The following is a 16583-nucleotide window of genomic DNA, read 5'->3' on the forward strand; positions in this document are numbered from 1 at the left end:
AAAAAGAAAGAAAGAAAGAAATATTTGTTTGTTTGCTTTTGGAAAGAGGCTTAAAAGAAAGAATTCTTTGAGACTCTCCAAAGACCCTGGTTTTATTTTTTGTTTTTGTTTTTGTTGTTTTGTTTTTCAAGGCAGGGTTTCTCAGTGCAGCCCGGCTGTCCTGGAACTCACTCTGTAGACAAGGCTGGCCTTAGTCAAGCTCACAGAAATCTGCCTGCTTCTGCCTCCCGAGTGCTGGGATTAAAGGCATGCATCACTGCCCCCCTCCTCCACTCCGGCTAAAATAGACACCTTTTTTTAAAAATTTTTTTAGATTTTATTTATTTATTATGTATACAACATTCCTTCCATGTATGCCAGCAGGCCAGAAGAAGGCACCAGATCTCATTATAGATGGCTGTGAGCCACCATGTGATTGCTGGGAATGGAACTCAGGACCTCTGGAGGAGCAATCAGTGCTCTTAATCTCTGAGCCATCTCTCCAGCCCCCTAAAATAGACACCTTTTATAGGTAGAGAATAGATACCCAAATTTAGGGTTTATTCTCAGTTTGAATCCTAGGGCCTACTAATTTAAAATCCTCATTGAGCACCACTAGATGGCCTCAGTTAGATAAGGGTTGTCTCCTAGGGAAGGCTACAGAACCTAAATGATTTTGTTTTTTATTTGCCTGGGGGTATTATAGACTTAAAAAAAATTGCGTGTGTGTGTGTGTGTGTGTGTGTGTGTGTGTGTGTGTGTGAGTATATGGGCACCATTTGCATGTTTGAGCCTACAAAGGCTAGAAGAGGGCTTTGGATTCTCTGGAACTAGAGTTAATGGGTAGGAACCAAACCCCGGTCCTTTGAGAAAAGTAGTAAATGCTCTTGACCACTGAGCCATGTCTCCAGCTCTCCACTTGGTGGTTTTTTTTTTTTTTTTTTTTTTTTTTTTTTTTTTTTTTGAGGTGGGCTTTTATATAGCTCGGACTGGCCTAGAACTCCCCATGTAGCTGAAAAACCTTACACTTGCTAATCCTCGTTCCTCATTTCCTGAGCACATGCTGAGGTTATAGGTGTAAGTCACCAAGCATAATTGATGCTGTTCTTGGGGCTGAACCCAGGCTTCATGCATGCTAGAGAAGTTTCTATGAGCCACACCTTGAGACATAAGTTTTCTCTTGAGTGCAAAGAAAAGTCATGTTCTAGAGATGAAGTGATCAGATTCAGCTTTCTGTTATATAGAATGGCTGATTTGGTTTGTGTTACTGTGGAAATGCCAACTTGGCCTCCTCTTCCCTTTTTCCTTTGTTCATTGTTTTTGTTAATCTTTTTCCATCATCTTTTAACCTATTATGCATGTAATTCTTTTCTCATTGACGAATATGAACATGTAGTAAATGTAATAGCTTCTTACTGCCAAGAAAATAGGCTGAAGGAAAGATGAAATAGGTTAAAAAAAAATGTAGATGTTGCGTTTTCTTCAGACTACATCAGCGTCCGAAGCCTGTCTTTATGGTATCCTTAAAACACCCACATCAAAGGCCTCTGCCGCAATGTAGAGCAGTGTAGAGCATGTAAGACCATGGTCTCAATCTTAGCACTATGAGTATTTGGTCTGATGAGTCTTGGCTATGATGGTTTGTTCTGTGCTTTGTGAGATGGGTAGCAGCATCCCTGGCCTCTCCTCAATGGATGTCAATAATGTCATCCTTATTTGTCTTCCTAAGAGACAAAAAAATGGCCAGACACTGCCGAATGCCCCTTTAAAGGGGAACGTGTTCCCTGATTGGGAAACTATGATCTGGTAGATCGTAAATATTCAGCATGTACAGAGACACTTGGGTGGGTTTGCCAGAGCAGAGCCATGTAAAGTGTTTTCAACGTAAGACTGGGTTTTGCCTTGTAGATTAATATATAGTGATAAAAAGCGTTGAGTGCCTTTTGATTTTTCTCTATTCAGATTTGACATAATTATGACTTTTATTCTAGTGGGAATTTATATAGAGACATTATAGTGTCTTTGATAAATTGCATTGCATTTTGATTACAGTAAATGGTTTTTCTAGCATGAACAGGTTATAAAAGTTATTGACTCTGGCTTTTAATAAGTCTTCAGCCTACTTATATCTCCCTTGCAGATTATCAGAGACGTCTGACCCAGTGGATTAGGAAATAGATTTGTGTTTGATATCTGCTCACTCCTTAGGGACTAAGAACATAGCTAACCCATCACTGTCTTGTCTCCAAGCCCTAGAATGTAGTAAGAGCACAATAAATGCTTGCCAAAGTGACTCTTGAGTACTTTGATCAATATGTGGTATTTAGCGCTCTGGACAGAAAGCTTCAACAACTGTAAATCAGGATTGATAGTCATTTCTCCTGGTCAAATTTTAAAGGCCTTGATTTGAACGAATCCAGTGAAAAGTCGTCAACTAAGCTTATAGTTTTAAGTGTACAAACAGTTTTAAGTGCCAAACAGACTTACTGTCCTAGTCTTGGAACATGTCTCTCAAAGGTGATTCATAGGCTCTGGCTTCCACAGTCAGGGCTTACTCAGCAGCAGCCAGTTCACTGCAATCTGTACAACTGGGAGTTGTTTTTTTTTTTTTCTCTAGTCCAGACAGGATCTTTTTTGCTGTTTTTAAGTTGTTTGGGACAGGGTCTCAATATATTGGCCTCAAACTTGCAATCATGTCTCAGCCTTCTAAGTGGGTAGGATTGTAGGCATTTGCCACTGCATCCATACTTATGTTGACATCATTCCTATGTCTATACTCTGAAAACTCCTACAGCCTGGGGCACTGTGCTGTGCACTCTTCATTTAGTCATAGGCTGGGTAATCATCCCAGGGAGGAATTTGAGAATTTCCATAATAGGAATGGATGAACATGGATGATCCCATCCATCTGAGACAGGCGATTAGTCAGGCCCCATGAATGGATCCAGATATTGTGCCAGAAGGCCTGAACTTATCTTTATTTTTTACCATCCTGGGTTCACTGAGTAGTCCATTTGCCTCAAAATGAAATTAATATTTTGAAAAATTAGACTCATGAAATAAAGTATGAAATGATGCTGAGCCCATTTTGTGTCTTTTAAGTTCTAACCACGGAGCTTTCAGAGATCATTCTGAACCAACTCTTCCCTTTGAGAAAGCTAAGGTTCAGAAAGGTAAGGTGCCCAAATCGCCACATGTGTGCCTACAACTAACATTTGTGCTATGGTTGAGTGAAGTAAGACAAACTGTAAATATTAGTGTCTGGAGTATACATTAAGAAGCAGTGGAAGCTAGCTAAGTGGAAAGCCTATGTTCTGTCAAAGTAGGATAGCATCCACTGTTTGGTCCATCACTGCTATGGCAGCCTGTGTTGCCAAAACAAGGTGATTTTCTTTAGAAACACTGGAGTTGATACCTCATTGTAGTGATAGAGCAAATCTGTGTATTATCTGTGTTCTGATGTGGGCCACCATGAGATCTCTGTGCCATACTCCACAGTAAATTTTATCTCATGTTTGGCTTCATGGTCTGTCTGATTAATGGGTGAATGAAAACATTTCCTAGCTTTATACCTTTTAAAATTAATAAAACAGATGTTTGGTGAACATTTATTATGCTCCAGTAAATGTTATGGTGGGCCAGTTAACATGACCTTGCATGGTTTGAATTTCATTCCAAGCTTTCTATATAGTCTGACTTCCCTGCTTTAGGCTACAAATGCATGGTTTGTTTATCTGTGGTATACTTGAAATATCCAAATTTAATAATATTCACTGCTAGATTAGGTTACAGTAGCATTTAGTTTGCTGGATATCAATAGAAGCAAAACCCTAAGAAAAGAAAAGATATGAGCTTTTTTTTTTTTTGGACACAGTCTCACTATATTGTAGCAGGCTTTCTTTTGGTCACTAACCAACTTCCATATCATGACACGAAGGCTTATGATTAGTTGTGAATGTTTGACCTTATGTTTATCCCACTAGCTCTTATAACGTAATTTAACCTGTTTCTCTTCATCTACATACCGCCTTGGAGCTTTTTATCTTTCATTCTGTATGTCCTACTCCTTGTCTGGCTGACTGGTGGCTGCCTGATTGACTGGCCCTAGGTGTGTCTCTTTCTTTCTCTCTCATTCTCTCTCCTCTCTGTCAAGCCTAGGTTCCTCCTCCTATTTATTCTCTCTACCCAGCAGTCCCACCTATTTCTTTATATTGGCTGTTCAGCTTTTTTTATTAGACCAATCAGATGCCTTCGGCAGGCAAAGCAACACATCTTTACATCGCTAAACAAATGCAGCATAAACAAATGTAACAAGTCTTTACATAGTTAAATAAACTTATCAACACTACGTTGTGACCATGAACTTTTGGCCTAAAATGATCCCCCAGTCTCAGCATCCTCCCTTGAGCAGCACAGGTTATCTATAAGCACAGGCTGACCGCCCCATTTTTGGACTTGATTTTCAGCAAGTACACCTAGTCTTAGGGTCTAGTGAGTGACCTTGCAGCTAAACAGCATCCTCCTCTAGGAGTTGCCTGAGCTCAGAAGTTGTCTCTTCTTCACAAGTCCTTACATTTTGTTGTTTCCTTCCTGAAGCTGGACTGGCTACATTCTGTTCTAAGCTCTGTAGTCCCATGTGTATCCAGGGTTAAAAGAATGTTCGTACTCCACCTGCTGGCTCTGCTGGCGCACACTCAGGCAGAACTTGCCTTTTATCGCTTTCTTTTGAACAGTTCTTTAAATGACACTTGTCCTAGCCTGAGTCCAGCTTTCCTGCTAACAGCTTGGGTACCTGGAAATGGACATGCTGATTATTTAAAAACTTCTTAGTCTCAATTAATGGCTAAGCCAGCTTGTCTCTATCTTGCTGAAAGAGGAATGGGGAATATAGGCAAGTATTCTGAAAAGGCTGAGCAACAGGGGGACAGAGCATTGGGATCTCTTTCTTGTGGATTTGACAGTTGGCAAGGACACCCAAAATCATGGCAATGAAATTGTTTGCCCTCTTCTTCCAAAGAGTTGTCTTTGTACCCCATGAGCCCAACAAAATGACCACAAATTTGTGAACTGACTTCAGACATAACGTCACTGCTCACCCTCTCTCTGTTGGTGTAGTGCGTGTAGGATGGATGGCAAGGATGTCTGTGTAAGAACTCAGCAGACTGGAGACCGCCCTGTAAACTGTAGCTCTACTTTCTATGACTCTGTCCCCCGCTCCTCCCAGCACACACACTCATTTGACCCTACATGTGATATGTTCTTCTTCATAGGACTTTTTCTACAGGAAAATTTAACTCTTAGGTTCCATCCTTTGCTTTGTGTGATTTGGCTAATTTTTTCTACTTCCTTGCTTCCTGTTTTTTCTCTTGTATTTGACTTCACATAGTAACCTCTAGGTAGCATTGGTTTCATCCTCCTTGAAAGTAAGGCCAAGAGTCATTTGTAATGGCTGGCAGTGTAGGACTAACCCAGGATTAAAGTCACTTCCTTTCCTGTGATTGTTGCCTTTTCTCAGTCATGTTGCCTCCTGTGTTGCTAAGATCCAGTGATCTTCATGGGCCAATGAGGAAGAACTGCAGAGCGTATGGTCAATGAATTCCCTGTATGTACTATTTAGGGAGTGAATTTTTAAAGGAATTTTTGTTTTTATGTGTGTGTCCGTGTGCCATAGCACTTCTGTGGAGGACAGCCTCCAAGTGTTGTTTCCTCACCTTCCCTCCTTGTTTGAGATGGGGTCTCCTCTTCTGTGTAAGTGTGAAATGGGAGGCCCCCGTGCCCTTCCTTTTCCTCTAGGGGCATACCCAGAATAGAGGTGACTCTTATGTGGGGTCTGGGCATCTGCAAGCATGGCAAGTGCTTTCCCCCTCTGGACCATCTCCCCAGCCACTTGGGAGTATATTTTTTATTTGTTTTATTGTTTTGTTTTCTTGAGACATGGTCTTACTGTGAGGCTCTGGCAGACCTGGAACTGGATACATAGACTAGGCTGGCCTCGAACTCATGGGGATCCATTTACCTCTATCAGAGACATGTGCAACCATGTTCTGTGAGTGAATATTTTAGAGGATTTTGTTTTAACCAGTTGCAGACCTGTAGTCCTAGCTGCCACAGAGGCTGGGGCAGGAGGATTCTACCATCCCCAAATAAAAAGTTAAAGGAGGGCTAGGAAGGGATGTAGCTCAATGATAGCATGCTTGTCTTTCATATGTGAGGTCTTAAGATTTGACCCTCAGTACCAAGGTGGGGAGGTAGATTGAAGAGAACTTGCTTATTAAATCAGCTGTTTTGAATTCTTTTAAACCTTGGGCCATTTTGAAAATCTGAGAGCCATGAACACTGTCAGAAAGTGCATATTGACGGGCTATAGTGGAACATGCCTTGAATCCCAGCTCTTGACAGAGTACTGACCTCTGAGTTTGAGGCCAACCTGGTCTACAGAGTTCCAGGATAGTCAAGGGTACACAGAACACACACACACTGCCCACCCACCCACCCCCCGCCGCCAAAGTACATATAACCACATAATAATATATGCAGATAATAATAAGGGTTTCCCGGACCTCTGGGATCTGGGTGCTCAGCTATTACCAACCTTGAACAAAGAGGTTCATCCTGCAGTCCATTTGCTGATTCAGTTAAGAACTTAGAAATCAGGGAAAGCCCTCTAGAAGTGGTCTAATTAATAACTGTTTGGCTGAAAAAGAACACACGGTAATCTGGATTTGTTCTTAGGTTAGGAATAAGTGGAATTGCTGCGGTCTGGTAACACGACCTAACAGTTCTCCTTGAAGGAGAACTTAGCTAGGAGTATGGACAGACACTAATGAAGCAGGACAGGTATACTGCTCCTGCTCTGCCTGCCAGTCTCCTTCAACATATGGCTCAGTCAATCAATAGCTTTGCCTCTTTTTCCAGCTTCCTCAAGCTTTGAAGAAAAGGGAGATTCATCTTCTTGAGAATGTTTAGAGCCTGCCTTGAATAATGAATATCGTTGGGCTAGAGTGAGAGAGAGAATCCAGTCCCCGGCTGTCAGAACTGTGGCTAGTGAGGAAGACTGGGTACTGATGCCATTTGACTAATTCTGCTTCTGCCCAAACCTGGATTTCCAAAATAAATTTATACAAATTCTTGTCTTCAAATAAGGCAAGCTTTTTCTGGCTTATAGCAGCAGCTGCTGATCAGACAGTACTCTTTATAAAAGTTTTCTTCCCTACTGATTATTTGAATATTATCAGCTGCTGTTATGGAATATTTCTTTATTAACATATTTTTCCTACTTAGACCTCATAAAGTTTGGTTATTAATAAACCAAAGAATTCCAGGAGTTTAATAGAGCTGAAATGGCAAGTGATCCAAAACAACAAAAATAACATAATTTCACATGTGAAGCTATTATTATCATTATTATTATTATTATTACTATTATTGGTTTTTTGAGACAAGGTTTCTCAGTAGCTGTGAAACCAGTTCTGGAACTCACTCTGTAAACCAGACTGACCTCAATCAAACTCTCAGAGATCCACCTGCCACTGCCTCCTCCTCCCAAGTGCTGGGATTAAAGGTGTGCATCACCACCACCCAGCCCAAACTATTATTCTTAGGGTATGAATATGCATATATGTCCCTCTTTGGGGTGTGAATATGCATATGCACTCATCCCCTGGGTATACATACATGTGTGCTCTCATCCCCTGCGTGTGCATGTGCGTGTGCTCTCATCCCCTGCGTGTGCATGTGAGTGTGCTCTCATCCTCTGTGTGTGCATCTGCGTATGCTCTCATCCTCTGCGTGTGCGTGTGCGTATGCTCTCTCATCCCCTGCGTGTGCATGTGCTCTCATCCCCTGGGTGTGCATGTGCATATGCTCTCATCCCCTGGGTGTGCATGTGCGTATGCTCTCATCCCCTACGTGTGCGTGTGCGTATGCTCTCTCATCCCCTGCGTGTGCATGTGCATGTGCTCTCGTCCTCTGCGTGTGATGGGCTTATGCTCTCATCCTCTGCGTGTGCGTATGCTCTCATCCCCTGGGTGTGCATGTGCGTATGCTCTCATCCCCTGGGTGTGCATGTGCATGTGCTCTCATCCTCTGCGTGTGCATGTGCATATGCTCTCATCCCCTGCGTGTGCATGTGCATGTGCTCTCATCCTCTGCGTGTGATGGGCTTATGCTCTCATCCCCTGCGTGTGCATGTGCATGTGCTCTCGTCCTCTGCGTGTGATGGGCTTATGCTCTCATCCTCTGCGTGTGCGTATGCTCTCATCCCCTGGGTGTGCATGTGCGTATGCTCTCATCCCCTGCGTGTGCATGTGCATGTGCTCTCATCCTCTGCGTGTGATGGGCTTATGCTCTCATCCTCTGCGTGTGCATGTGTGTATGCTCTTGTCCTCTGCATGTACATATGTGTATGTTTTCATTAAGAGCCAATGCAATTCTATTTGTCTTATTACCAACTAAGTCTCTCACTTGCCCATTTCCAGAGAAATTTCCTTTAATGCTTTAGATAATATTTGTGTCAGGTACTAGTATAAATAAATTGTATAATCACATTGTGTAAATTGTATTTACACAAGTAGCGAACCCTTCTCTAGAAATGATCTCTAATGGAGTGTGCCACAAGTTGTGCTATCTTATTTTTTCCCCTGTTAACAAAGGTCAGGGAAACTAAAGAGCTATGTTTAATTAAATAAAAATAGTTATTTCTCTTCTATTATGGATCCTGGCAAAAGAGCCATCTGGTTTTTCTAGCCTAGTCAATACAGTTAATTAGACAGACATGCCATTTACTGGAGAATAATTAATCAATTATTGTGGAAGGAGTCTTTGGAGAGAACTCTAAATTGATCAACACACAATGAGTAGTAATTGATATATTTCCTTCAGTAGATGGTGAGGAATATTGAAAGCTATGCAGACATGCATAACACACACACACACACACATTTTGTGTGTGCTTGTCCATCCATCCATCCATCCATCCATCCATCCATCCATCCATCCATCCATGTAGCTGTCAAGAGAACAACAAGAGATTTTCCTCTTACTAAAAGGCCTGTTGAGACCTTTTTGAGTGTTAACTGGACAGTGTCTAGTGCTTGACTTGTCTCTTGATTTTTTTTTCCTTTGAATTTGGATAGATTATTTTTTGTTGGCAACGATATTTCTAAAATCATATAAAACTTACAGTGTAGCTACTAGTAATTTGTCTGTACTCCAGATAGTACTGTGAAATCATGTTTTCTGTAGTAGGTCTAATTTAGATCTTTATTTGAACTTTAAGTTACTAAATTGTGTGTGTGTGTGCATTTGTCTTGGGTGATTCCTGATTGAGCTTCTAAGATAGTAAAAGTACCTTGCAAATAGAAAGAAATTTCTAGAGAAAGTTGTTATTTAAGAGATAAAGAGGGCACTGGAAGGATGGTGTTTAGTTACTTGTCTGTTGCTGTGCTGAAACACTATAACTAGGGCAACTTCTAAAAGAAATGAATTTGGCTTACAGTTTCGCATGGTTAGGGTTCATAATGGTGTTATGAAAGAACAGCTGAGAGCTCACATCTTGATCCACGGTAGTGATGCGGGGGGTGGGGGGAAACAAGCAAACCCACACGTCCTTCTAAAAGGCCACACCTCTTTGGGTTTTTTTTTAAGGTTTATTTATTATTTATACAGTGCCTACATGTAAGCCTGTATGTGTGAAGAGGGCACCATGTGATTGCTGGGAATTGAACTCAGGATCTCTGGAAGAGCAGGCAGTGCTGTGTAGTATGGAAGTGCGGGCTGCTTTTCATACCGCCCAGTTCCCAGCTGCCCGGCTAGCTTATGCCTGAAATAACCACATAGAGATCTGTATTAATTAAATTGCTGCCTGGCCCATTAGCTCTAGTCTCTTACTGGCTAACTCTCACATCTTGATTCAACCCATTTTCTAATAATCTGTATCTCACCACGAGTTGTGGCTTACTGGGAAAGATTCAGCATGTCTGACCCGGCAGCTTCATGGTGGGCGGCTCTCTGCCTGCCTTCTTCCTCCCAGAATTCTGTTCTGTCTACTCCACCCATCTAAGGGCTGCCCTATCAAAAGGCCAAGGCAGCTTCTTTATTCAACCAATGAAAGCAACACATAGAAAGAAGATCCTCCTATACCAGTGCTGTTAACTGCTGAGCCAGTCCAGGGCCACACTTCTTAGTCCTTTCTAAATAGTTCTACCAGTTGGAGACCAAGTATTCAAGAATATGAGCCTATGGGGACTGTTCTTGTTTAAACCATCACAAATGACTCAATGGTTAAGAGTACTTGTTGCTCTTTCTGAGGACCCAGGTTCGAGTCCCAACACCCATATGGTGGCTCACAACCATCTGCAGCTCCAGTTCAGGGGATTTGATGCATGTACATGGTACACATTTGTACACATAAAATACATTTTTAAATTTTTTTTAAAAGAAAGATGAAAAAGTAGGGGCTGGAGAAATGGCTCAGTGCTTAAAAGCACAGCTTGTTCTTCCTGAAGACCTGAGTTCAATTCCCAGCATCAACATCAGGCAGCTCATAACCACCTGTAACTAACTACAGCTCTAGGGAGACTCCTCTGGCCTCTCCATGTACCTGTACTCACAAATACACATAATTTAAAATTTTTTTTTAATCTAAAAGAGAGAGATGAAGAAATGGGCAAGAGTTGTTAGAGCAAATATTGGGTTTTATCACAGCAAAAGAGTGCTACCCAGTGACTGTTTCTATACATGTTAATGAGTTGACAGAGTATCGGGACAAATAAGCCTGTACCACTGCCTGTGGGGTAATCTTTTTGTCAAGCTGTTTCTGGTGTTCTTCTGATGTGTTGTGAAGGAGTGGTTGTTGGACCTCCTCTGCTTGATCATGGTAGTACTCTCTGTACTGGCAGAGGATTGGGTTAAACTCCACTGTACTCTTAGTGAACATTGAAATGAATCAGCGCATGGCCAGTTGGTGACATAGCTTACCAAGCTTGCCAACCTTTGATCCACATGGTAGAAAGAGAACCAACTCCCAAAAGTTGTCCTCTGAGTTTCACATGTCTTCCATGATACAGGTAGACACATGCACAGCGCGCACACACACTTAAATAAAGAACCAAACATCACTGTGGGAAAATCCCACAGATTACTGTGAAGTTTACAAAGAGGGTTGAGGCAGAAGATCTGATAGTTCTAAGCCTGTCTTGGCTAATAGTGAGATATTGTCTCAAACAGAGGTAGGGAAGGAGGGAGGGAGAGAAACAGCAGATGAAGAGAGGAGGAGGTGAGAAAGAGGCAGAGGATGGTCAAGAGGAAAGGGAGAGGCTAAATAAAGTCAGAAGATCAGGGGTGCAAGGCCAGCCTGGGCTGTATGAGATGCTTTCTTAAAATTTAACCAAACCAAAATAATTTTTAAAAGCCCAATTGAAATTAGGTATCAAGATAAAGGGAGGCTATTAGAGCTGGGAAGATAACTGGGTTGTTAAAGTGCTTGTATGTAAATATGAGGACCCAATTCCAACAACCCCACCCGACCCCCAGCACGCTCTAGAACCCATGTGAAAAACTGGATCATGGTGGCCCAGTCTTCAGTCCCAGCAGTATGGAAAAAGAGATAGCAAGAGAAAGAGAAATTATGCCTGTTTTCACTACTTAAGAATTTGCTTTATTATTTAGTCCAAATGATTATTATAGTTTAGTCCAAATGATTATTATAGTTCATGAATATTAATGAGATTATACACTGTAGCTTTCTCTTGGTAGTGACTGGCATTAGAGCTCTTCTGCCTTTGTTTCTTGTTCAGCTTCCATTGTACCCCAAAGCAGAATGCTCTTAAGAGAGCCCACCAGGACTTGGTGCCTTGAGCAACAACTAACCATTTGCCAGGCTTCAAGCATCCCAGTCCTAGGAGGCAACCCTAGGAAAGGACATTCTTTCTGTAGCAATATTAAATGCCTCCCTGCTCCAGGCCCACTTGAAATAATCTCCTGCACAGCTTTGAAAAAAAGCAGGGCCCAATGACAAAGGCCTGTGAGACGTGTTCAGGGCCAGCGTGGGCAAAGCTAGCAAGACCAGTCTCCAGACAGTGTTTTTAAAAAGCTGGGAAAGGGTTGAGTGGTAGAGTGCACACTCAGCGTGTGTGGAGCCCCAGGTTCACTGGCTACCTAATTCGTTCTGCTTTTTATTTATTTGCTTTGTGACAGGATCTTATTATGTAGCTCAGGCTGATCTGGAACTCTTATGTCTAGGATCTTCCTCATTCAGCTCTTTGCCTCAGAGCCTTCTGAACACTTAGATTACTGGTTTGAGACATTACACACAGTTTGCTAATTTATATTTTGAAATATCCCAGAATTCTCTGCCCTTTTCTGGAATAGTCTTCTCCCAGATATGCACATAATTTGCTCCTTCGTTTCCTTCAGAGCATTGCTCACAATGCCATTTTATCAGAGAGGCTTCTGTGAGCACCGTACATAAAACGGAAACCAGTTACCCCACCACTCCCTAGCTTCTCTACCCAGATGACTCGCTTTTCTTCTAGTGTTTACCCACCCTGGGAACATCATGGATGTGTTTCTTGTTCCTAGCTTTGTTCCCCTTTTCCATGTTATATAAGATGATAGTTCCAAGAGGGTAGGGACAAGGTCTCTCTTGGCCAGTTTTGTATTTCCTTCCCTGGAACAGTGCTCAGCACATAGTAGACACTCAATAAATATTTGTTTAAAGAATAAAAGAATGAACTCATTTTTATTTCAGACTCTCCCAGTTAACAGTATCCCAGGCAGCCAACTGTTAATGTTGGCAGGAGTCCAACAGACAACCACTAAATGACATAAATAATTCCTCAGGGCATCTTGTAATTCTAGTGTTGGTGAGCATTTACTTAGTCTGACTAGATGTCAGTGGGTCGCGACCACTCCCCCCACCCCCAGAAATTATCCCAAGCAGTTCTGTCCTGGTAGATGGCAGAGAGGTTTTAAGGCTATCAGGACTTGCCTTATCCCCAAAAGCATTTAAAGCATTCCAAGCATTTTCTGTGTGTTTGAGGAGTTACCATATTAAAGCTTAACAGGCCTAACTCTGTGGGAGCATTTTCTTCCTTCTAAGGTTGTCTTCTGAGTCAGCGTTCTGTCTGGGTGGTTCCTTTAACATTCCCAGGCTCTGCCCCAGTGAGTACTAAGCAAGTAGCAAAATACCGATGCTTCAGTAAAGTAAGATCTCCAATAAGCAAAGCTTTGCAGTACCTTTTTAGTATGCATTTTTGTTGTTGTTGTTGTTGTTTATTTAGTTTGGGAAAGGAAGAAAGCAGGAATTCAATATCAGGTTTACAGTGTCTTTTAATCAGAACATGGAGCAATGAGATGTTGACTGTGAGTTTTATTCTATGCATATGTATATACATGCATGTAATTCTTAGGTGATTCTGTTCGTGATTCTTTTGTGTTCTGGATCCCCCCTCTGTCTTATAGTAGTTCAGTTTTCAGGTGTAACTCACTCTTTGGAAATGCAGTAAGCAGGAGCAGAGCAGAGAGTGTGAGGGGAGGAAGAGACCTCCATGCCCACCAGCAGTTTGAGTCTGCATGAGGGGGAAGCTGTAAAGCACAATCCTCAGCATCCAGGTTCTTCTGTCAGCACAGGAAGCTGCACTGCTCACGAGCCTGCTCTCCTTAGTCTTCGGTTGATGGCTGAAAGCCTTGGCAAAGAGATGTGGAGCCTGGCAGTCGGCAGTCAGGCAGAAGGTAGCCCAAGGGATAGGGAGCTACACCAGTTGAACCCACAGGCTATAGGAGAACCATCTCTGTGTCTTTGGCCATCATGACTTTCTCTGAAGCTAACCTAGCGCTCACACTGATCTTGTCTCGACTCTTACTATGGTTTTTAAAAAAATCATTTACTAGCCTTCAAAAATCTTGAAGAATGTAAGTGAAAGGCGAAGGTAGGACATTTACAGTGAAGCTATGCTTTCCTCAAGAGTCAGGGCACCGAGGGGAAAGTACTGATTTAGCACCTTCATCTGCTAAATGAGAGGAGAGAGCCAGGTTGGTCGTTCTCCAAGAATGAGTGGTGGAACCCAGATGAGACCCTAATGTTCCTAATCTATCACCTAAGTGGCTGATAAATGACTGTGTAAGCTTGCTTGACTAGGAAACTTAAAGATGACATGTTATACTTGAATTGAAATTTTTCCTTGCAGTTAGGAAGTTGGAATTCAGTAACCCAGTAATTTCACAAGATTAACAGAAAAGATTTACTCACTACATGCTAACCCAGATCAGCTGGTTTGCAAGCTACTCTGTTGCTTACAAAGGCATGTAAAGTGACACCTGGATTCTCAGGGACTTACATTAAATAGGCAGTGTTGTAAAACATGTAGGTTACAAGTTGCTAGGTTCCATTAAGAAAATACAGGCTTGACAGGATCAGTGGGAGCACTAGGCTAGCTTCAAAGAAAGTCATGAGGGCCAAAGATGCACCCAATATGTTTTTATGAGTCTGATTAGTTAGTTAGATCTAGCCATCATGACCCTTTTCAGACTAGGCAATTGGAAATCACTACATAAAAACAATGTCATGTCCTTGGCACTAAGTCATGTCTGGGTTTAGGACAGCTTGCTGCTCTAGGATGTCAGGGGAATACAGTGACATTTAGGATGCTTGACCTCATGTTAATGATCTCTATGAAGATCCTGAGTTTTTTTTTCTCTACCTTGTGATTTGTAAATATTTGTACTAGGCTGTTTGCTTTGTGACTCCTTTAATATATAACAGTTTATATTGTTTTTTAAAAGTGTGTGTGGAGAGAAAGAGAGAGAGAGAGGAGAGACAGAGGGAAACAGTGAAATAGTAACAGGGACACAATGCATATGACCTGTCTTGCCCTCCACTGTAAGATCTAAGGATCAAACTCAGGTTATCAGGCTTACACAGCAATTGCTTTTGCCTGTTTTAAATAAAATTTCTCTTTACAGAATGATGTAGGTATATCACAAGGCTATATAGTATGTGTTGTATTATATATGTAATTGAATAGTTATCTCTCCAGTTATAAAATAGTATATACAGTGTCTCTCTTGTCCCAACAGTATATCCTCTCAGGCTCTGATGACTTCAACCTGTACATGTGGAAGATTCCTGCAGATCCAGAAGCAGGTGAGTCTGTCCCCCTGTGGATGTGCCACTCTGCTTGGCTCTCTCGGACTGTGGTGTGCAGTTCCCTGAGAGAATATATCACAAGAGATAAATATACTTCTTTAAAAAACATTGTTTTAGATTTTTATTTCATTTTACGTGTACAGATGTTTTGCCTGTTATGAATGTATATGTATATGTGTGTCTGGTGTCCCCAAGTATAAAGTCCTTTGGGACTGGAGTTATAGGTGATTATGAGCCACCACGTGGGTGCTGGGAACCCAACCTGGGTCCTTTGCAAAAGGAACAAGTGCTCTTGACTGTTCAGCCTTCTCTCCAATCCCCAATACTTCTTTCTTTGAATATAAACAGTTTATCAGAAAATGTCCAAGGGAATTATTAAAATAAAGATTAGAAGAAGTCAGGTCATTTATTTATACATGGTCAAATCTGGCATAAGTCATGCTTAGATATTTTTTCCTAAGAACCTTCTTTATTTTTTTTTAGAAATTTATTTTACATTTACTTATTGAGTGTGTGTGTGTGTGTCTGTGTGTGCGCGCGCGCACATTCATGAATGCACATTAGCCATGACACACGTGTGGAGGTTAGAGGACAATTTGCCAGAGTCAGTTTTCCTTCCAGCATGTGGGGCCAGGGATTGAACTCAGATTGTCAGTTTGACACCAGGAGGCTGGAGTCTCTACCTTTTCCCCTTAGAGATGGACCGCATCTCTAATCCCAGAACCTTTCTTTCATTCACTCTTTTTCCCCCACTTTGGTTTTTTTGTTTGTTTTGTTTTGTTTTTGTTTTTGCATCAGGATTTCTCTGTGTAGCCCTGGCTATATTCTGAAACTAGCGCTGTAGACCAGGCAGGCCTCGAACTCACAGAGATCCACCTGCCTGTGCCTCCCGAGTGCTGGGGTTAAAGGTGTGTGCCACCACACCCAGATTTTATTCACTCTTTATGGGTGATATTGGAGGTAGTTCCTAGAAATAAGGTTTCACTATATACTCCAGACTAGCCTGAAATTCAGAATCCTCAATCTCCAGATTGCTTAGAGTCTGTATGTGCCACCACACCCTACTTCTAAAAATCCTTCCTTAGACCTTAGGAATTTCCTTTATATCCTGTTTCAAAGAATTTCCTCAGAACACTTAAAATCTTTTATTATTTTAAATTGTGTATGTATGTCTGTGTGTCTGTCTGTCTGACTGTAGGTATGTGCACATGAGTATCAGTACCCCTGGAGACTTGATCCCGTGGAGCTGGGAACATGGGGCTGGGAAATGAGCTCTAGACCTCCTCAAGAATAGGAAGTGTTCTTAACTTCTGAACCATTTCTCCATCACATATCCTGCTTGCTATTTTATGCATGATTGCTTCATTGGTGGTGTTTACTAAAGAAGGGCTTCCTTGATGGTGAGGTGTATTTCTTAAGGTTTGGTACTCTAGGCACCCAGTACTTGCCTAGATGTATT

At 41.8% G+C, this 16583-nt stretch overlaps 1 protein-coding gene across 4 annotated transcripts in view; it reads left to right on the forward strand.

Annotated features, from left to right (window-relative positions):
• Dcaf5 (DDB1 and CUL4 associated factor 5) overlaps nt 1-16583 on the forward strand; it is a 109628-nt gene that overhangs the window by 63185 nt on the left and 29860 nt on the right. For all 4 annotated transcript variants that reach the window (XR_012907780.1, XR_012907781.1, XM_075948821.1 and 1 more), the window contains exon 7: nt 15055-15121. Coding sequence is in view for 2 of the 4 variants with exons in the window: in XM_075948821.1 (XP_075804936.1) it covers nt 15055-15121 (67 nt within the window). In the remaining 2 variants the exon portion in view is untranslated. The remainder of the gene's footprint in view (nt 1-15054; nt 15122-16583) is intronic.

This window comes from Microtus pennsylvanicus, chromosome 14 (genome assembly GCF_037038515.1).
Source record: "Microtus pennsylvanicus isolate mMicPen1 chromosome 14, mMicPen1.hap1, whole genome shotgun sequence".
Lineage (NCBI taxonomy): Eukaryota > Metazoa > Chordata > Mammalia > Rodentia > Cricetidae > Microtus > Microtus pennsylvanicus.